The sequence below is a fragment of the Hypanus sabinus genome, chromosome 29, assembly GCF_030144855.1.
Source record: "Hypanus sabinus isolate sHypSab1 chromosome 29, sHypSab1.hap1, whole genome shotgun sequence".
NCBI lineage: Eukaryota > Metazoa > Chordata > Chondrichthyes > Myliobatiformes > Dasyatidae > Hypanus > Hypanus sabinus.
The window spans coordinates 2,623,577-2,645,041 of NC_082734.1; the positions used below are offsets into that span (position 1 = coordinate 2,623,577).

Here is a 21,465-nt window from a genome sequence, read left to right on the forward strand (position 1 = left end):
TTTCCCCACCTCTCCCCCATCTCCCAGGTCCCTCGCCGCTTCTCCCCGTCGCTATCTCCACCCTGTTCTCTCGCCCCTTACTCCCCACACTTTCCCCGTCCTTTTCTCCTTCATTTATACCCTGTCCCCAATCACCCCTCTCTATCTCTATCCTCCGCTGTTCTCCACCCGTCTCTGTCTCCTCTTACTCGTCTCTTGCCCCTCACCCCCGCTCCCCGTCCATGCCCCGGAAGGTACCTGCTGGGTGACGTTGCATACTCTCACCACTCCCCCGACACCGGAGCTGTGATATAATGGGGCGCCAATTAGTAACAAATCCGTCTCCCCGTCTCCGTTTAGGTCGGCGGAGCAGACCACTGCCCCGAAATACGATCCGATCTGCGGCACAGTGGAGCACAGAGGTAAATACTGCCCCTTCCAGGAGCAGGCGGTTGACACACCGTCCTTCCCCGCCCCTTCCAACTCCCCGCCCCGTATCTGTCTCACCTGCTCTCCCGAGATGAGTTGGCGTTCGTCCCATGCCGTTCCGCTGCTCCCCCTCCTCAAGATGAGGACGCCCCCCTTGTGTTTGTAACGTGGGGCTCCCACCACTAGCAAGCTGTCACCCCTTCGACGCATCTCCGTGACCGAGTAGCCTGGGGAGAAGTCAGATGATTGTGGCCGTCGGTCCAACAGGAGAGTGGTACAAAGAGAAGGACGGTAAAGCGTTCTTCCTTCCCTGACGCCCTTCGTCTCTCCCTCCTCGCACCCCTCCCTCCTTTTCGCACCCCTCCTTCCTGAACACGGTCCCTCCCTCCTCAACGCCCTTTCTCCGTCTCTCTTCACCGCAACCCTCCTCCCTCCTTGCCACCCTGCTTCTTTCCCTCCTCTCTCCTCTCCCTCTGTCCCTCATCGAACTCCCCCCTCTCTCCCACCGTCCCCTCCGCCCCAAGCCCTCGGTACTTTCTTCCGCGGCTCCCCCTCCCTCACCAAGGTACGCATTCGGCATCTCCTTTGAATTGACGAAGGTCTCCGTCCGGTTACGGATCTCCAGGATCGCTCCGGACCAATCATTGGATCCCACAGCGCCCAGGAAAATGGCGTCCTGGCCACAGAATGCACAACAAGAGTTCAGGGTAAAGCTCCTTCAGCCTCTTAGAGACGGGAATGCACAAGAAGAGACACTCCTCAATACCGCCCGAACCCCACCACCACCACCCCACCCCCGTTCACTTCTGCCGCCCCCGCCCTTTCCCATTCCCGTTCACACGCCGGGACCCCGCACCTCCCGGTTCACCTCCATTGTCCGCGTTCCCTATGGGACCGTACCGAGGTAAAATACGAGCTAAATCCAGTTTGTGCCAGCTCATGTCGGAAGGAACTTCTCTTCGAAGAACTCCCACTCCCTGGGGTCATAGAGACAACAGTCAGTAAACCAGAGGTAGGGAAAGGAGGGATTGCTGAGTCGGAGTGGGGTGCAGAGGAGGGGCGAGGAGGGATAGAGTGTTTACGGAGTAGGTGAGGGAGGGGGAAAATCAGATGAGGAGGAGTGTAGGGGATAGACGGGGTCACAGAGGAGAAAGGGATAATCAAGGAGGCAGGGAATGGGGAATACAAGGGTGTGCGGAGATGGGGAGGGTTCTACGGGTTAGAAAGGGTCAGGGTTGTAGGGCAGAGAAGAGGGTAGGAGAAGGGGTAAAGGGAGGGAAGATGGTAAGGTAGAAAGGTGGGGTGTAGGGAACGAAGGGAGTCACGTGAACGGGAGGGGTGTAGCGGAGGGTGGAGGATTAATGGGGCGGAATATAAAGGAGGGAAGAGGGTCACTGAGACAGGGTCGTGTTGTACTGGAAAATGTTCACGGAGATGGGGAGGGGTGTAGGGGAGAGAATGGGGTTCACAGAGAAGGGGTGATGTAAGAGAGAGAAGGGGGTGCACGGATATGGGAAAGAGTGTAGTGGAGAGAAGGAGGTTCAGAGAGATGGGGAAGGGAGACTACAATTCAAAGTCCTAGTGCTAGTAAGGAATATCAGGAGGAAAGGAAGGAGGTAGAGACGTGAGGGTGGGGGAAGAGGGATTATGTACACAGGAATGGGATGGAGATAGCGTGAAGATGGTTGAGAATGGGAAATAAAAGCGGGTGGGAAAAGGAGAGATAGAGGCCATAAGACCCCAAGATATAGGAGCAGCATTAGGGCAATTGGCCCATCGAGTCAACTCTGGCGTTTCATCATTGCTGATCCATTTCCCTCTCAGCCTCAATCTCCTGCCTTCATAGCCTGACTAATCACAAATCCGTCAACCTCTGACTTGGCTTTCAAGGCAATGAGTTCCACAGATTCACCACTCTCTGGCTGGAGAAATTCCCCGTCATCTCCGTTCTAAGTGGACATTCCTCTATCCTGAGGCTGTGTCCTGTGATCCTAGACTCCCCAAACAGAGGCTACGTCCTCTCCACATCCACTCTATAGAGGCCTTTCAAAATCTGATAGATTTCAGTGAGATCGCCCCCATTCATGACGGGGTGACGCAGAGACGCATGAAACATTACAACACAGATGTAACACCTTCGGCCCACATTGTTTTGCTGCCAACATTTTAAGCTACTCTAAAATCAATGAAACCTTTCTCTCCCACTTAGCTCTCCATTTTATTTTCATCCGTGTGCCTCTCTAAGATTCTGTTCAATATCCTTGCCTCTTCCTCCACCCCTGGAAGCATATTCTATTCACCCACAACTCTGTGTAAAGCACAAATCTACCCCTGACCTTCCCCACCCATATTTTCCTCCGATCTCCTTTCCTCCGATGCCCTTTCGTATTAACCGTTTCTGCGCTGGGGAAGAGTCTCTGGTTGCCGACTTTTTATGTGTTTCTTATACACCTCTATGACTCTGATCCTTTTTCGCACCGAAATGAAAAGCTCTAGTTCCCTCAATCTATTCTCTCTAATCCGGACAATACCCTGGTGAGTCTCTGCGCCCTCCTTAAAATTTATACATCTTTCCTATAATGAGGCGACCAGAACTGAACAAAATACTCCGTGTGGTGTAACCAGATTTTATAGACCAGCAATGTTACCTCACGGTTCTTGAACTCAAGGCGGACACAATAGGTTTTTTTAAGAGACTCTTAGATAGGTACATGGACATTAGAAAAACAGAAGGCTATGCAGTCGGTAAATTCTAGGGAGTTTCTAGAGTCGGTTTCATGGTCGGCACAAGATAGTGGGCCGAAGGGCCTGTAACGTGCTGTAGTTTTCTATGTTCTATGTTCAATATTCAACCCCCTGACTAATGTAGGACAATGCCTTCTTAACCAGCATCTAGACGTGGACCACACGAACTCTCTGTTCCTTCACGCTACTAAGAATGCTACCACTAACCCTATACTCTGCCTTCTAACTCGACCTTTCAAGTGAATCACTTACAATCTTCCGAGCCGCACTCCATCTGCCACTTCGCAGACCAGTTCTTCTTCTTGTTTTACGGCAGTCGGCACCCAGCTTAAGGGTGCATTACCGCCACCTTCTGTTCCGGAGTGTGGATAAGACGATAGATTTACATTCTAAATCCCTTCACCCATTCACATACATATGCCCTATCCTTCCTTCTTTGGCCATCCTAGTACCCTATTCCTGCTTATCCATCATATCTTATAAAAATACCCTGTATCCCTTAAGAAAGCTAACAGTACCCTGACCTGTGCCGCCTCACCCATTCCCAGTAACCCTTTTAATGTTAATTCCTGCACCCCCAATTCCCTTAGACTAGTTCTATATTTTATCAACGCCCTCTTGTCAACCTTATACACTATCCCCAACACGAACACAGTTTGTGTCATCTGCAACCCTACCCTTCCACTTCCTCATCCATGTCATTTACAAACATCAAAAAAAGAATAGACCTCCTAGAACACCTTTAGTCACCGACCAACAGGAGAATCCTCTCCATCTCCTGAATCCCATGAATGAACGTACCGTGAGAAACCTTATCAAAAGCCTTACTAAAAGCCATATACTCCACACTCATAACTTTTGACACACCCTCAAACTATTCAAACAATCTCCCGAGGCATGATGTGCCCCTCACAAAGCTGACAATCCTTAAGAATCATCCGCTGATATAAGATTCACTGGTCTATACTTCCCAGAATTAGCCCTATTATCCTTCTTCAACAAAGCAATAATATTTGCGACCCTCCAGTCTTCTGCTACTACTATTATGGCAAAGATTATTGGCAAAGGCAGTCTTTTCTCTCGCTTCCCGGATTAACGCGGTGTGTATCCTGTCTGGCTCTAGGACCCTATCTATCGAAATGTTTTTCAGACGGTCCAGCTCTTCTTTCTTAACGTCGACACGTTCTAGCTCATTAGCCTGTATTAAAGCTACTTTGACATTCAGCAAAATCCTTCTCGCTGGTGAATACTGAAGCAAGGTATTCATTAAGGACCTCCCCTAACTCCTTCGACTCTCGGCACATTATTCCTCTTCTTTCGCAGATCAGTCCTTCCGTCACTCTAGTCATCTTCCTGTTCAACACATGTTGAACACCTTGCGGGGTTCCTTAATCCTACTTGCCAAGGTCCCCTACTCGCTCTCCTCTCCATTCTACAGTTCCGTCCTGGCTACCTTGTAACTCAGCGGAGCCCTGTTTGATCCTTGCTTCCAGAAACGCATCCTATGTTGTTCTGTTCTATGTTTTCTCCTTCCTATTGACTAACGTTCCACGTGTATAAGATGCTGAGAGGAATTGATCGTGTGGATAGTCGGAGGCTTTTTCTCAGGGCTGAAATGGCGAACACGAGGGGGCACAGGTTTAAGGTGCTTGGAAGTAGGTACAGAGGAGATGTTAGTGGGAAGTATTTTAGGCAGAGTGGTGAGTGCGTGGAATGGGCTGCCGGCGATGGTGGTGGAGGCGGATACGATAGGGTCTTCAAGAATTCTCCTGGATAAGTACATGAAGCTTAGAAAAATAGAGGGCTATGAGTAACACTAGGTAATTTCTAAAGTAAGTACATGTTCGGCACAGCATTGTATTGTGGGCCGAAAGGCCCGTATTGCGCTGTAGGTTTCTGTGTCTCTCGTTAACCACGGTCCCTTCACCCTACCGTACTTAATGGGACAAGTATAGCTAGAGACTACGGCAAGTGCCCCCGAAATTACATTCACATTTCTGTTCTGCATTTTCCCTGAGTACATCTGTTCCTAACTTACTCTCCTGAATTTTAGTCTAATCGCATCATAATTCGTCCATCCCCAATTAAATATTTTCCCATACCGTCTGCTCCTGTTCCTACCTGAGGTTATATTAAAGGTCTAACAGTTGTGGTCATTTTCTCCGAAGTGATGACCCACCATAAGATCAATCACCTGACCAGGTTTATTGCCTAGTACCATATCTAGTATGTCATTTCATCTACATATTTTATCAGGAAACCTACCTGGGCACACCTAACAAATTCTGTCCCACGTAAACCTTTTGCGTTAAGGAGGTGCCGATCAATATTAAGTTGAAGTCGTCCATGACAACAACCCTATTATTTTTGCACTTGTCCAAAATCTTTCCCCCCCCCCCGATATGCACTGAAACGACTCTGTTGCTACTGGGGGTGGGTCTATCCAATACCCCCAATCGAGTGATTGCTCCATTCCTCTTTCTGATTCCCACCCACGCTGACTCAGTGGACGATTCTCCCACCAGGTCCTCTGTCGGTGCAGTTGTGACTCTATCCCTGATTAGCAACGACACTACCCACTTCTTTTACTTCCTTCCAAGTCCTTCCTGAAACACCCAAATCCTGGAATCTCTAGCAACCATCCCTATCCTTGGGACAAGTTCCTTTCATAGCCGCAACATCGTAGTTCCATGTACTGATCAACGCTCTAGGTTCATCCCCGCTGTTTCAGATAATTCTCGTATTAAAATAGACACATTTCAATACATCCCACTGACTGCATTTCTGCCGTTTCCATGGCCTGTCATTCCTCAGTCTCCCCCAGGCTCCATCCGTTCTGTATATCAACTGCACTATTTTCTGACCTCCCACTCGGTTCCCATTCCCTGGCCAAACTCTGTTTAACTAGGAGAAGGATCAGAGATGGAGAGAGAGGGAGAAAGGGGGTAGATGGAGGCAGAGAACAAGAGAGGAAATGGAGGAAGGCGGAAAGAGGGGGAAGGGAGATCGTGAAGGGGGTGGGTGAGAGAGAGGAGATAGGGGTGGTGGGGGAGAGGGACAGAAGGAGCAGGGGAAGAGGAAGTCGTGGGAAAAGAGAGTGGAATAAGTAGATGGAGAGATGCAGAGGAGGAAGTGACGGGAGATAAATTAAAGGGAAAGGGAAAAGATGGCGACGGGGGAGAGAGGAGCCCAATGGAGTTGGGTAGACAGAGAGGGACAGAGGGAGGGGAAGACGGAGATCGGGAAGGGGCGGGAGAAAGGTAGGAGGAGGAGCTATCAGAGAAACAGCTCAAACCTTCAATCGCAAAAATCTTCTCTTTCAGAGATTCCTCGATCTCCTTCAGCGCCGCGTAGCTATTCACTTTGAAGACAAAATCTTTGGATGGATGTGACGCTATGGTGTTCAGCTCCTGCCTTGCCTTTTCAGTGTCGAAAAGGTCACCAACCTGAGGAATATAGCAGGGAGGTTGTGTCCCGGTTCCAGCGACAGAGAAGTGTGGGGGTGGGGAGAGACGTGTGCCTGAAGCCCAGTCGCGGGGAGAGATGGTGTGTCCAATGCTCAGTGACTGGTTGTGTACCTAGTGTGAGGTGAGCACAGTGTGTCCGGTGTCCGATCCGTGGGGTGGGGGTGGGCTGTTGGATGGGAGAAGGTGTGACTCACCCCAATTGCGTATCGAACGATTTTCTTGGACTCTGCCGCTTGTATGGCCGCGGCAAAAGTGACGCTCTCGTCATTGGATTCACCGTCTGTGATTACAATCATCATTCTTTTTGCCTCGGGCCTGGCGCCATCCGCTTCTTGAAAGATCTTTTCCCTGACAGAGTGGGACACAGGAATCAGAAACACTCCGTCTGAGAAAATACGTCCAGCCCCTACCCCCCCCCCCCGACTCAGTAAACTCCTCCCTCCACTACACCACTCCCCGTCGCAGTGACCCCCCTCGCTCCAATACACACCTCCGGCTTCTAGGACCCTTCCTCCCCTCCGTCCATCCACCTCTTTGTAACCGCACCCTACCTTATACCCCTCCTGGTCTTCGAAGACCCCCCTTTTACCCTACGTACCACCCCTTCCTTCCCAAACAACCCCGGAGTTAAACTTACGCCACGTATTTGATCCCGCTGGGTGTGTAGGTGAGAGTTCCCATCTGATGGATGCCACGGACAAGACCTTCTTCATCTGTGCTCTTGCGGAAGTCCTTGAAGGCGAACTCTGTCCGCACCTCATCCGAGAATTGTACGAGGGCAAACTGTGGGCAGGATTGGATGAGTGTCGCAGGGCGCTGAACAGAGGTGTGACTGGGGGACGGTGTGAGGGAGCCGCACTTACATCGGTGGGGATACAGTTAGTGACACGGTGCTGGGGAAGAAGGGTCACTGAGATAGGTGAACTACCGCTTGAGGTAGGTGGATTAGCGTCAGTGGGGATACAGTTAGTGACACGGTGCTGGGGAAGAAGGGTCACTGAGATAGGTGACCTACCGCTTGAGGTAGGTGGATTAACGTCAGTGGGGATACAGTTAGTGACACGGTGCTGGGGAAGAAGGGTCACTGAGATAGGTGACCTACCGCTTGAGGTAGGTGGATTAGCGTCAGTGGGGATACAGTTAGTGACACGGTGCTGGGGAAGAAGGGTCACTGAGATAGGTGACCTACCGCTTGAGGTAGGTGGATTAGCGTCAGTGGGGATACAGGGTTCTGGCGATGCGGGATCACTGCGCAACGGTGGGAAGAAGATGCATTGAATTGGACGCGGTCAGTGACACAGGGCTCTGGAGGTGAAAGACAGACCCACCCACCTGTGCGTCCTTCCCTTTCAACTGCTTCATGACCTTCAGGATAAAATCTTTCATGATCGCGAAGTCATTGCTCTCGATGCTTCCAGAGCCATCGATCAGAAAGGCCACATCTAACTTGACGGTGGGGCAGCCTATATATCAAATATGGTGTTAAAGAGGCCGTGGTTCTGCAAATCCCTACTTCCCTTACATCGCTAATCCCCACCCCCGTCTCCGACACCCTCCCTCCCCTCCACTCCTCATTTCTTTGTGAGCCCTACCCTTCCCTACACTTCTTCTTGTCTCAGTGACCCCTTCCCCTCTACACCCCTCTACTGAATGTGACCGTTCCCTCTCGTACGCCGCTCCTAACTCCATTCACTCTCCCCAACTTCATAATCCCTTCCCTTTCCGTTCCTCTCACCCCTTCCTCCCCTACACCATTCCCTTTCTCTACGACCTCCTCCTTCCCTGACCTTATTGCTATGGCTACCTTCGAAAGCAGGGGTCCTGTTTTGAGGGTTGTCGAGGGTCCCGTCGAACTGGTAGCAGATTCCGTTCACGTAGGTATTGTCTCCGCATGTGTAGGACAGGGCGGGTGAACATACCTGTCCCGGGAAAGAGATAGGGAAAATGGTCAGATGTGGCGCCGGAGGGAGTGCAAGGGTGGGCGGCGAGGACGAAGTGAGAAAGAGTGGCGTCGTCGTGGGTGGGATTAAGAGGAAGGGTTGTTCGCGAGGAGGGCGGAACGGCGATGAAAAGGTGATGGAAGGGCGGTGAGCGGGGATGGGGAGGAGGGATGGGCGACGAGGAACGAGGGAAATGGATAGGCAGTGAGGAGGGAGGTTTTGCAAGGGGGAGGTAGGGTCCGTGAGGAGGGAGTGGTTGCCTGACCGCACCTACCAGTAGCTGTGGTTCGCTGGCGCTGAGGGTGGTGGACACTGACAGACCCAACCCACGGACATGGACGCCCGGCGAAACTGAGGAATAAGTCACAAGCACATGGAGTGTCAGCAGCAGCCGGAGGGAAGCGGCGGCTACTCGAATGCAGAGGCAACACCGCGCCGCACCCCCACACCACGAGCAAACTTTCGCTAAGAATCCTCAGGGCCGTCGAAGAGATCGACCAGACGGCAGTGGTGTGACTGTTTGAGGATGGAGGGGTAGGAAATTGGAAAGAAGGGTTTTGGAGTTTGAAAGGAGGGGCGGGAGGTTTCGGATGGAAGGAAGTAGTCGTTTGGTCAGAAGGCGTGGGGTGTTGGACCGAGGGGGTGGAGGTTGAACGGAAGGGGTGGGGGTTGGACGTAGGGCGTGGGGCTTGTGAATGGAGGTGGTGGGACTCGGGGACGGGGAATGGGGATTTAGACGGAGGGCCTGTGTTCTAGGACGGACGGGGTTGACGGTTTGGATGGAGAAGGGTGGGAATTTGAGGATGGAGGGAGAGGTTTTGAGGACGGTTGGCGTAGTGTGGGATGGGGTTTGAGGACAGATAGGGTGAGGTGGGGGCTTTGACGAACGATGGTTGTGACTTCGACGGAGTGGAATGGGGTTCTGGTTTAGACAGAGGGATGGTGGTCTGGCTTGATGGGAGGAGGATTGAGGATGGAAAGGTAAGGGGTTTTGAAAAAGGGTGGTGGAGACGGCCGGAGTGGGATTGGGGTTCGACTTAGGGTGTCGAGGTTTGGACAAGGGTTGCTTTGGATGGAGGTTAGTGAGGATGAGGACGGAGGGGTTTTGGCGTTCTGACGCAGTAGGTTGGAGCTTTGAAGACTGAGATGTGTAGAGGTTTAGACTGAGGAGGTGGCTGTTTCAGTATGGAGTAGAGTGAAGATTTGGATGGATGAAGGTTTGGACTGCCGGAGGGGTGTCCATATGCAGGGCGTTTAGGACGCCGTGTGTGCGTATTTGGACAGATGGAGTGGGAGCTTGTGGACGAGGGTGCTGGTGGTTTGGAGAGTGTGTATAGGTGACGGAGGAGGTGGGGATTCCACATCACTGACCTGGAGTGCGGAGGAGGTCACACCCGCTGCGCCGGACATCACAGCTGTACACGGCTCCGTTCCCCATCCCGGATGAGCCGGCCGCAAGGGGGGCCGTAACGATTATTTTATCCCTGACCGAGGGAAAAAGGAAGTGATCAATCGGTGTGGGCGACGCTTTCGCAGTTCGCAATCCGTCCTCCCTCTATAGCGCCCATCTTCCTCACCGCCACTCGCACTTTTCACCACATCTATGCCCCTAGTACTGACCCTCCACCCCGCCCTCTCCACGGCCCCGTCCTCACCTCCCTCGCTCTGTTCACCAATCCCCCAACGCTCCTCCGCCTTGATTGCCCCTCCACCTTCACCCTACTCCTTCCCTCCCCCTCCCTTCATCTTCACCAATCCCTCAACGCCGCTCTATCGTTCCTCACCGCCCCTCCATCCATCCCTCTTTACTTCCCCTCCCTTCCTCTTCTCGCTCCTCTGTCTTCACCACCTCTTCCTCCTCCCTAATTCTTCCTCCTAGCCGTCACTCCTTCCTCGCCTTCCCTTCCGCGGGGCTCCCTCCCTCCTCGATGCTTTCTTCTCGAGCTTAATGTTTATGTTTGCGGTTAATGGGTTGGGGAAAACAGTTACAAAATAAAGGATGTGGTTAGGGGTGGAGTCACATGTTTATTCTGCAACGCAGGATGTTGGGAGTGGGAGGAGAGAGGACGCTCGGGGCTTGGTCCGGGAGTAGAGTGGGTGAGGGGAGGGCGGTGCGTTCGACGGGGGGCGGGGGGGGGGTGGGAGTGGATGACCCTTTTCCTTACGCTTTATCATTTCCCCCGAAAGTTCGCACTTGGTATCCGAAATACGAGTCTGCATCTTGCCGATGGATTTTTGGGTTTTGGGAATCGATATTGAAACCTCTGCAGAACAGGAAGACTGTGAGAGATGGACAGACCAACAGTTACTAGATGTGTCAATCATTGCGTTTTCTCCGACCCCTATCCTTCTCCGCCCCACCCCCCACAACACACCCCTTTCCTCTGCTCCAATCTCAGTCTTGCTCACAAATCCAACCAATCTCATCACCAAACTTCTCACCTTGGTCTCATCACCTCCTTCTGCAACTGAATAGTTGACTTAAGAGCCATAGAGGCCCGTCGGCCCAGATATCCCATGTCGTCCTCGACTTCTGGACCTACTTACCTGCAGTATGTCCGTCTGTACATCTCCATGTACCGAACCAAGCTTCTCTTAAGTGTTACAATCGAACCCTATCCATTACTTTTAACTTGTACCACCCCTAACTAAAGTTCCCTCTCAGATTGCCCTTTAAAATTCCACCTTTCACCCTACACCTGTAACTTCTAATTCGAGTCTCTCCCAGCCTCAGCGGAAGCCTGCTAGCACTCGCCCTATTTACTCCACTAATCATTTTGTACGGCTCTATAAGATCTTCCTCATTCTCCTCCGTACTAGGGAATAAAGTCCTAACTTACCCAATCCTTTGGAATCAGAATCATGTTTAATACTATCGACATATATCGTGACATTTTATTTTGTTTTTCGGCAGCAGTACATTGCAACACATCGTATTTATAAACTATAACTTTAAATAAGAAGAATGTATATTAGCAATTAAATTAGTGCGGAGAGGTGAAATGCTGATGGGTTCATGTGTTCATTGTTCATTCTGAAATATGATGGCGATGGTGGAAGAAGCTATTCCTAAACCCTTCAGTTTGTGTCTTCAGTCTCCTGTACCACCTCCTTGATGGTAGCAATGAGAAGAGAGCATGTCCTTGGGCGACGAAAGTCCTTTATGATGCATGGCACCTTTTTTGAGGCATCGCCTTTTGAAGGTGTCCTGCTGAGTTGAGGCTAGTGGCCTTGATGAAGCTGGCTGAGTTTTCAACTTTCTGCAGCTTTTTCTGATCCCATGCAGTGGCCCGCTCTGTACTAGACGGCAAGACAGTATGCTCTCCACTAAGCTTCCGTAGAAATCTTCGACATACTAAATCTCCTCAGACGTTTCCAGTTACCTCAGATCCAGGCCCCGCTAAAATCTTTGCTATTCTTCTCTGCATTGTTTCATCTTTATAGATTGCACAAGACGCTGGGGTTCGAGTACATTTCTGGCCACGCCATTGTCTAGTACAATTTCAACATAGCACTTCAACTCTTGTACTCAGTACTCTGATACACAAATGCCAATGCGCTAAACGTTTTCTTTATGACTCTATCTACCCGTGTCGCCATTTGCAAGGACCTATGGATCTGCATTCCCAGATCTCTTTGTTTTACTACACACAGTGCAACCCCCCCCCCCCGTTCACTATATAAGTCCTAACCTGGCTTGTCCTCCCAAATTGCAACATCTCACCTTCTTCTGCATGAAATTGCATCTGCTGTTTTTCAATCCATTTCTCCAGCAACTCCAGATCACTTTGCAAACTTTGATGGTCTTTCTGTCACAACCATGGATTCGGCAGCGCAGAAGACACGGCAATTGTGCTTGTGAATTTGCAGGTGTCAGCTAATTATTATTTAATCGTGATAGTATCTAACTCCACACTTGTCGTCATAGTGCTTGAGAAACTTGGACAGAGCATATCAACGCTTCACCTTTGCCTTGTCGGAGAAATTGGACTGTGGGGTCAACTGACTCTGAAGACTCATGGTATTCGGTTAATAACTAACACACGTACAACACGCTGGATGAACTCAACAGGTCGAGCAGCATCCGTGGAGACGAGCAGTCAACGTTTCGGGACGAGACCCTTCGTCAGGACTGAAGAGGGAGAGGGCAGGGGCCCTATGAAGAAGATGGAGGGAGGGTGGGAAGAAGGCTAGTAGGTGCCCCCTGAAAAACCAATCAGAGGAAAGATTAAGGGGTGGGGGAGGGGAAGCAGGGAGGGGATAGGCAGGAAAGGTGAAGAAGGAATGTAAGATGAAATCACTGTGGGTAGTAGAAGAAGGCAGAATCATGACAGAGGTGATAGGCAGCTGGAGGAGGAGGCAGAGTGAAACTGGGGTGGGGGAAGGGAGAGGGAGGGAATTACCGGAAGGTGGAGAATTCGATGTTCATGCCAAAGGGCTGGAGACTACCCAGACGGTAGATGAGGTGTTGCTTCTCCAACCTGAGTTTGGCCTCATCATGGCAGTAGAGGAGGCCATGTATGGACATATCCGAATGGGAATGTGAAGCAGAGTTGAAGTGGGTGGCAACCGGGAGATTTTGTCTGTTGTGGCAGACGGAGTGGAGGTGCTCGGCGAAGCGGTCTCCCAGTCTGCGTCGGGTCTCGTTATTTATCTTAAATAACGCTGAGTTGGTTGCCAGGAAGGCGCTTAGGACACAAAAGAGCGCAACACAAAAGAGTTGGTCATTGGCCTCAAGACGCGGGCGGGATGCATCTGTTCCTGTCTACGTTAGTGATGCTGATGTCGAGGGAGTTCAGGTTCAAGTTCCAAGGAGTGAATGGCCTGCCTTCGTCCACCAGGTCGCCACCACAGCCAGGAAAGTTCACCAGTGCCTCCACTGCCTCGGGAAGCTAAAGAAACATTCTCTCCAAGTTGTCCCGCATGGAATTTTTAAACAATCGACACACCATAAAAAGCATCCTGCCAGATGGCCTGATTGAGCAAATGCTCTGCCCGTGTTCTGACCTGCGAACGAAAGCTCAGTACATCAGCCTCCTTTCCAAGGTCCTGTCTACACTTCCCTCTGCCTCGTCAAAGCAGACAACATAATCCACCCACCCCGGACATTCTCCCTTCACCAGTCTCCCATCAGGCCGAATGTCCCGAAAGAACGTCCCACTGGCTCAGGGATAGTTTCTATACCGCTGTTATGCGGTGGGGAACAGAAGGGCGGGACGGCAAGTCAATACACTGCCCCATTCGCCGGCTGACAGGATGGGGCAATGGAGTCATTGTTCCTTCCTTTGCGAAAGCGAGCTGAGACCGGCCGGAAAATTGCGACAGAGGAACACAGAAAGGGAGGTAAGTAGGGAGGGGAGGGAGAGAGAGAGAGGTGGAGGGGAATGGAGGAGTAGGGAGAGAGGGGCGAGAGGAGGGAGTGGAAGAGAGGACCTTGGGACGGAGGGATGGATGGAGAAGGTGAGGGAAAGAGGGGAGGGAAAGGGATGGATTGAGGGGAAGGGCAAAGGGACAGAGAAGTGGGTGGCGAAGGGACGGTGGAGGAAGGAGAGGGGAGAGACCGCTTTGGGTGAGAGAGTGAGGGAGTAGGGGAGAGAGAGAGGAGCAAGAGGGGGATAGATGGGGATGGACTGAGGGTGAGGGGTGTGAAAGGTGGATGGCGAGAGCAGGGGATGGCAAGGAGACGGAGAAAAGGAGGGAAAGGAGGGAGAGAGAAGGGAGGGGAAGGAGAGGGAAGGAGGGGAAGGGGAGGGAAGGAGATGGAGGGAATGGAGAGAGGAGGGTGAGAGAGAAGGAAGAGGTTGGAGGAAGGGGAATGATAGGAGACCGGAGGAAAAGGAGAGGGGAGGAAGGGGAATAGAATGATGGTAGAGGGACGGACAGGAGGTAGGGAGCAGTCATAAGGGGAGGGGAGGGGGGACGGTGAGGAGATAGTGGAGTAAGGGTAGCGTGAGGTGAGGGGAGAATGGGGTAAATGGTAGGAAGGGGGAGAAACGGGCACGGGCAACGATAGAGTGGGGTGGTGAAGCGGTAAGGACTTTCCTGATATGAGGCAACTCTATACCTCCACACTGTCTCTCTGTTAACAGGAACAACAGGCCAAGGCCCTTCGATTTCCTACCCTCCCACCCAGCGCCTTTCCACAAAGGTGGGGGAGGTCAAAGACTCACGGATCAGCAGGAACGGAACAGAGACCCTGCAGCGAGACATTCGTGTAGGATTCCGGCAGAAAGGTTTAGGAAGTGTGGGCGGAAGGAAAGATGAAAGGGAGGGGCGGAGGGGAAGGAGGAGTCATATACACAGAAACCACAGTTCATGAAATAAGATGTGGCTGACAAATTGCTGATAGAGAAAGTCGCTCGAAATGGAGGGATGAGATTAGGGTGAGTGACGAGGTTCTGCACAGAGAGCTCGGGGTTACGTGCTAAATTAAAGGGTAGGGCATGCAGGGTTGTAATCTCAGGATTACTGCCCGTGCCACGCGCTAGTGAGGCTAGAACCAGAAAGAATATACAGATTAATACGTGGCTAAGGAGATGTTGCAGGAGGGAAGGTATAAAATTCTTGCATCATTCCAAGAAAGGCGGGACCTGTACAGGGGGATTGGAAGGGGACTAATATCCTAGCGGGAAGATTTGTTAATACTGCCCGGTGGAATTTAAACTGGATGTGCAGGGGGATGGGAACCAGAGTGCCAGAAACAATTAGTGGAGAGGTTGTGGAAGGTAGATGTTGGTAAGACCTCAGACAAACTTGGGAATCAAAAGTTTAAGCCTGGTGAGACAAAATTGAGAAGTATGAATACAGGACTGAGGGTGCTGTACTGAATTCGTGTTGCACTGAAAGTGTTGTACTACATAGAACATAGAATAGTACAGCACATTACAGACCCTTCGGCCTACAATGTTGTGCCGACCCTCAAACCCTGCCTCCCACATAACCCCTCACCTTAAATTCCTCCATATACCTGTCTAGTAGTCTCTTAAATTACACTAGTGTATCTGCCTCCACCACTGACTCAGGCAGTGCATTCCATGCACCAACCACACCCTGAGTGGAAAAACCTTCCTTTAATATCCCCCTTGAACTTCCCTCCCCTTACCTTAAAGCCATGTCCTCTTATACTGAGCAGTGGTGCCCTGGGGAAGAGGCGCTGGTTGTCCACTCTGTCTACTCCTCTTAATATCCTGTACACCTCTATCATGTCTCCTCTCATCCTCCTTCTCTCCAAAGAGTAAACCCCTAGCTCCCTTAATCTCTTATCATAATCCATACACTCTAAACCAGGCAGCATCCTGGTAAATCTCCTCTGTACCCTTTCCAATGGTTCCACATCCTTCCTATAGTGAGGCGACCAGAACTGGACACAGTACTCGAAGTGTGGCCTAACTAGAGTTTTATAGAGCTGCATCATTACATCGTGTCTCTTAAACTCTACCCCTCGAATTATGAAAGCTAACACCCCATAAGCTTACTTAACTACACTATCTACCTGTGAGGCAACTTTCAAGGATCTGTGGACATGTACCCCTAGATCCCTCTGCTCTTCCACACTACCAAGTATCCTGTCATTTACTTTGTGCTCTGCCTTGGGGTTTGTCCTTCCAAAGTGTACCACCTCATACTTCCCCGGGTTGAACTCCATCTGCCACTTCTCAGCCCACTTCTGCATCCTATCAATGTCACTCTGCAATCTTCGACAATCCTCTACACTATTTACATCACCAACCTTTGTGTCGCCTGCAGACTTGCCAACCCATCCTTCTACCCCTTCAACCAGGTCGTTAATAAAATCACAAAAAGTAGAGGTCCCAGAATAGATCCTTGTGGGACACCACTAGTCACAACCCTCCAATCTGAATGTACTCCCTCCACCACGACCCTCTGCCTTCTGCAGGCTAGCCAATTCTGAATCCACCTAGCCAAACTTCCCTGGATCCCATGCCTTCTGACTTTCTGAATAAGCCTACCGTGTGGAACCTTGTCAAATGCCTTACTAAAATCCATGTAGATCACATCCATTGCACTACCCTCATCTATATGCCTGGTCACCTCCTCAAAGAACTCTTATCAGGCTTGTTAGGCACGATCTGCCCTTCTCAAAGCCATACTGACTGTCCCTGATCAGACCATGATTCTCTAAATGCCATAGATCCTATCTCTAAGAAACTTTTCCAACAGCTTTCCCACCAGAGATGTGAGGCGCACTGGTCTATAATTACCTGGACTATCCCTACTACCTTTTTTGAAGAAGGGGACAACATTCGCCTCCCTCCAATCCTCCGGTACCATTCCCGTGGACAACGAGGACATAAAGATCCTAGCAAGAGGTTCAGAAATCTCTTCCCTCGCCTCATGGAGCAGCCTGGGGAATATTTCATCAGACCCTGGGGACTTATCCGTCCTTATGTATTTTAGCAACTCCAACACCTCCTCTCCCTTAATATCAATATGCTCCAGAACATTAACCTCACTCATATTGTACTCACCGTCATTAACTTCCCTTTCAGTGGTGAATACCGAAGAGAAGTATTCATTAAGGACCTCGCTCACTTCCACAGCCTCCAGGCACATCTTCCCACTTTTATCTCTAATCTGTCCTACCTTCACTCCTGTCATCCTTTTGTTCTTCACATAATTGAAGAATGCCTTTGGGTTTTCCTTTACCTTACTCGCCAAAGCCTTCTCATGCCCCCTTCTTGCTCTTCTCAGGTCCTTCTTAAGCTTTCTTGCTACCCTATATTCCTCAATAGACCCATCTGATCCTTGCTTCCTCAACCTCATGTATGCTGCCTTCTTCCACCTGACTAGATTTTCCACTTCACTTGTCACCCATGGTTCCTTCACCCCACCATTCTTTATCTTCGTCACTGGAACAAATTTGTCCCTAACATCCTGCAAGAGATCCTTAAACGTTGACCACATGTCCATAGTACATTTCCCTGCAAAAACATCATCCCAGTTCACACCCGCAAGTTCTAGCCTTATAGCCTCATAATTTGCCCTTCCCCAATTAAAAATTTTCCTGTCCTCTCTGATTCTATCCTTTTGCATGATAATGCTAAAGGTCAGGAGCGGTGATCACTGTCCCCCAGATGCTCACCCACTGATAGATCTGTGACCTGACCCGTACTGAATATGTGTTGTACTGAAGGTGTTCTACTGAATGTATGTTGTACTGCAGGTATCGTATTGAATGCGTGTTGTACTGAAGGTGTTGTACTGAATGCGTGTTGTACTGAAGGTGTACTGACTGCGTGTTGTTCTGAAGATGTTGTACTGAATGCGTGTTGTACTGAAGGTGTACTTAATCCGTGTTGTACTGAAGGTGTTGTACTGAATACGTGTTGTACTGAAGGTGTTGTACTGAATGCGTGTTGTATTGAAGGTGTTGTACTTAATGCGTGTTGTACTGATGGTGTTGTGCTGAATGCGTGTTGTACTGAAGGTGTGGCACTGAATACGTGTTGTACTGAAGGTGTTTTACTGAATGCGTGTTGTACTGAAGGTGTTGTACTGAATGCGTGTTGTATTGAAGGTGTTGTACTGAATGTGTGTTGTACTGATGGTGTTGTACTGAATGCGTGTTGTATTGAAGGTGTTGTACTGAATGTGTGTTGTACTGATGGTGTTGTACTGAATGCGTGCAGCATACGGAATAAGGCAGAAAAACCTGCACCACATTTGCATATCAGCAGGAATGATGTTGTAAGCATCATGGAATCATGGCTAAAATATTTCAGCTGGGAGCTTAATGTCCAGGGATACACATTGAATCCAAAGGATAGGCGAGAAGGCAGAGGAGGTGGAGCTGCTCTGTTGGTAAAAAAAATGAAATCAAATCATTAGAAAGAGGTAACATAGGGTCGGAATCTGACTGTTCATTGCAGATAGAAATAAGGAACTGCAAGGGTAAAAATCCTGATGTGAGTTCTATACAGACACCAAAGCAGTAGCAAGGATGTTGCCTATAAATTACAATGGGGATAGAAGATGCATGCCAAAAGGGCGATGTTACTATCAATAGTCATGGGAGACTTCAATGTACGGTAGACCAGGAAAATCAAGCGGTGCTAAGTTCAAGGACAGGGAATTCCTTGAGTGCCGAAGAGATGGTTTTTAGAGCAGCTCGAGGCTGAGCCCACTAAAGGATCAGCTATTCTGGATCGGGTGTTGTGCAATGAGCCAGGTTTGATTAGAGACCTTAAGGTACAAGTACCCTTAGGGGAAGGTGATCATAATGTGATCGAATTCACCCCGAAATTGGAGAGGGAGAAGCTAAAGTCAGATGCATCAGTATTACAGGGGTATAAAGGTAATTACAGAGGCTTGAGAGAGGTGTTGGTCAGAATTGATCCTAAAAGATAAACCCTAAAGAGGAAAAAGTATTCTAAAGGAAATATGGTACAACCATGGCTAACAAGACAAGTCAAAGCCGACATAAAGGCCAAAGAGAGGGAATATAATAGAGCAAAGACTAGTAGGAAGTTAGAGGTTTGTGAAGCTCTTAAAAACCAACATACAGCAACTAAAAAGTCTTTAAGAATGTAAAGATGGAATGCAAAGATAAGCTAGCCAATAACATTCAAAAGAATATCGAAAGCTTTTTCAGATACATGAAGTGTAAAAGAAGTGGATACTGGTCCGCTGGAAAACGATGCTAGAGAGGTAGTAATGGGGGATAATGAAATAGCAGACGTGCTGAATAAGTATTTTGCATCAGTCTTCGTTGTGGGAGATACTAGCGGTATGGCGGAAGTTTCACGTGTCGGGGCATGAAGTATGTGAAGTTACAATAACTAGAGAGAATGGTCTTGGGAAACTGAAAGGTACGAAGGTAGATGAGTCACCTGGACCAGATGGACTACACCCCAGGGTTCTGAACGAGATGGCTGAAGAGATCGTGGAGGCATTAGCAATGATCTTTCAAGAATCACTAGATTTCAGAAGAATGGAAACTATAGGCCAATTAGTTTGACATCAGTGGTTGGGAAGACATTGGAGTCGATTATTAAGGATGAAGTCTTAGAGTACTTGGATAAAAAGGTCGTAGTTAGGGAAAATCTTGCCTGACCAATCTGTAAGAATTCTTTTAGAAAAGGACTTGAAACTCCTCGTGCAAGGCGCCCAGAAGTTAATCCAGAGGTTGAGTGTGTGGCAAAGAAGGCAAATGTAATATTGGCATTTATTTTAAGGGGAAAATAATTTAAAAACAAGTAAAGAATGCTGAGCCTTTATAAAACACTAATCAGGCCATATTTGTAGTATTGTCAACAGTTTTGGGCCCCATATCTCAGAAAGGATGTGTTGGCATTGGAAGGAGTCCAGAGGAGATTCACGAGGATGATTCCGGGAATGAAGGGGTTAACTTATGAGCGCCATTGGCGGCGTTGGACCTGTACTCACTGGAATTTCGAAGAACGCGTGGGGATCTTATTGAGAACTACCAAATGTTTAAAGGACTAGATAAGGTGGATGTGAAGAAGATGTTTTCTCTAGTGGGGGGTATCCAGAACTAGAGGGCACAGCCTCAAAATTGAGGGGCGAACTTCTGTTTTAGAACATAAGTCAGGAGGAATTTGTTTAGCCAAAGGGTGGTGAACCTGTGGAATGTTCTACCACAGACTGCAGTGGAGGCCAAGTCCGTGGGTATATTCAAGGCGGAAGTTGATTGATTCCTGATTGGTCAGGGCATCAACGGATATGGTGAGAGGGCAGGTGTGTAGGGTTGAGTGGGATCCGGGATCAGCCATGATGAAATAGCGGAGCGGATATAGACCATAAGACCATAAGACATAGCAGCAGAATTAGGCCATCTGGCCCATCGAGCCTGTTCCGCCAATCTATCATGTCAGATCCTTTTTTTCTCCTCTCAACCCCACTTCCCAGCCTTCTCCCTGTAACCTTTGATGTCGTGTCCAGTCAAGAACCTATCAATCTTTGTCTTAAATACACCCAATGACCTGGCCTTCACAGCCGCATGTGGCAACAAATTCCACAAATTCACCACCCTTTGGCTAAAGAAAGTTCACCGCAGATCTGTTTTGAAATGGCGCCCCTCTATACTGAAATCGTGCCCCCTTCTCCAAGACTTTCCCACCATAGGAAACATCCTTCCCCCATCTACTCTGTCTAGGCCTTTCAGCATTCGAAAGGTTTCAATGAGATCCCCCTCATCCTTCTAAATTCCAGTGAATACAGACCCAGAGCCATTAAGTGTTCCTCGTATGATAACCCTTTCATTCCTAGAATCATCCTTGTGAACCTCTTCTGGACCCTCTCCAATGCCAACACATCCTTTCTAAGATGAGGGGCCCAAAACTGTTCACAATACTCAGGGTGAGCCCTCGCCAGTGCTTTATAAAACCGCAGCATCACATCTTTGCTCTTGTATTCTTGACCTCTTGAAATGAATGCTAACATGACATTTGTCTTCCTCACCACCGACTCAACTGCAAGTTAACCTTCAGGGTGTTCAACACAAAGACTCCCGAGTCCCTCTGCATCTCAGATTCCTGTATTTCTTCCCCGTTTAGAAAATAGCCCGCACATTTATTTCTATTACAAAAGTGCATGACCATGCATTTTCAAACATTATATTTCATTTGCCACTTTCATGTCCATTCTCCTAGTCTGTCTAAGTCACTCTGCATCCTACCTGTTTCCTCAACACTACTTGCCTCTCCACAAATCTTCGTATCATCTGCAAACTTGGCAACAAAGCCATCTATTCCATCATCTTAATTACTTATATACAGCATAAAAAGAAGTGGTCCCAGCACCGACCCCTGTGGAACACCACTAGTCACTGGCAGCCAACCAGAAACGGATCCTTTTATTCCCACTCGCTGCTTCCTACCAATTAGCCAATGCTCGAATCATGTTTGTGTGTGTGTGTGTGTGTG

General features: G+C 49.4%; 1 protein-coding gene across 5 annotated transcripts in view; it reads right to left on the reverse strand.

Annotated features, from left to right (window-relative positions):
• Window positions 1-21,465, reverse strand: part of LOC132382879 (integrin alpha-M-like) — a 66,496-nt gene that overhangs the window by 19,410 nt on the left and 25,621 nt on the right. Inside the window, exons 1-13 of one of the 5 annotated variants that reach the window (XM_059953380.1) lie at window positions 14,731-14,788; window positions 10,726-10,840; window positions 9,932-10,044; window positions 8,835-8,911; window positions 8,425-8,539; window positions 7,953-8,083; window positions 7,258-7,403; window positions 6,815-6,968; window positions 6,449-6,599; window positions 1,309-1,385; window positions 970-1,084; window positions 487-635; window positions 238-378 (exon numbers count right to left, since the gene is read on the reverse strand). In XM_059953380.1, coding sequence (XP_059809363.1) covers window positions 238-378; window positions 487-635; window positions 970-1,084; window positions 1,309-1,385; window positions 6,449-6,599; window positions 6,815-6,968; window positions 7,258-7,403; window positions 7,953-8,083; window positions 8,425-8,539; window positions 8,835-8,911; window positions 9,932-10,044; window positions 10,726-10,840; window positions 14,731-14,770 — 1,524 coding nt within the window. In that variant the 5' untranslated portion in view covers window positions 14,771-14,788. Of the gene's footprint in view, window positions 1-237; window positions 379-486; window positions 636-969; window positions 1,085-1,308; window positions 1,386-6,448; window positions 6,600-6,814; window positions 6,969-7,257; window positions 7,404-7,952; window positions 8,084-8,424; window positions 8,540-8,834; window positions 8,912-9,931; window positions 10,045-10,725; window positions 10,841-12,284; window positions 12,400-14,730; window positions 14,789-21,465 lie in introns of those variants that run through there. The other 4 variants (XM_059953381.1, XM_059953382.1, XM_059953383.1 and 1 more) reach the window with 4 other exon arrangements.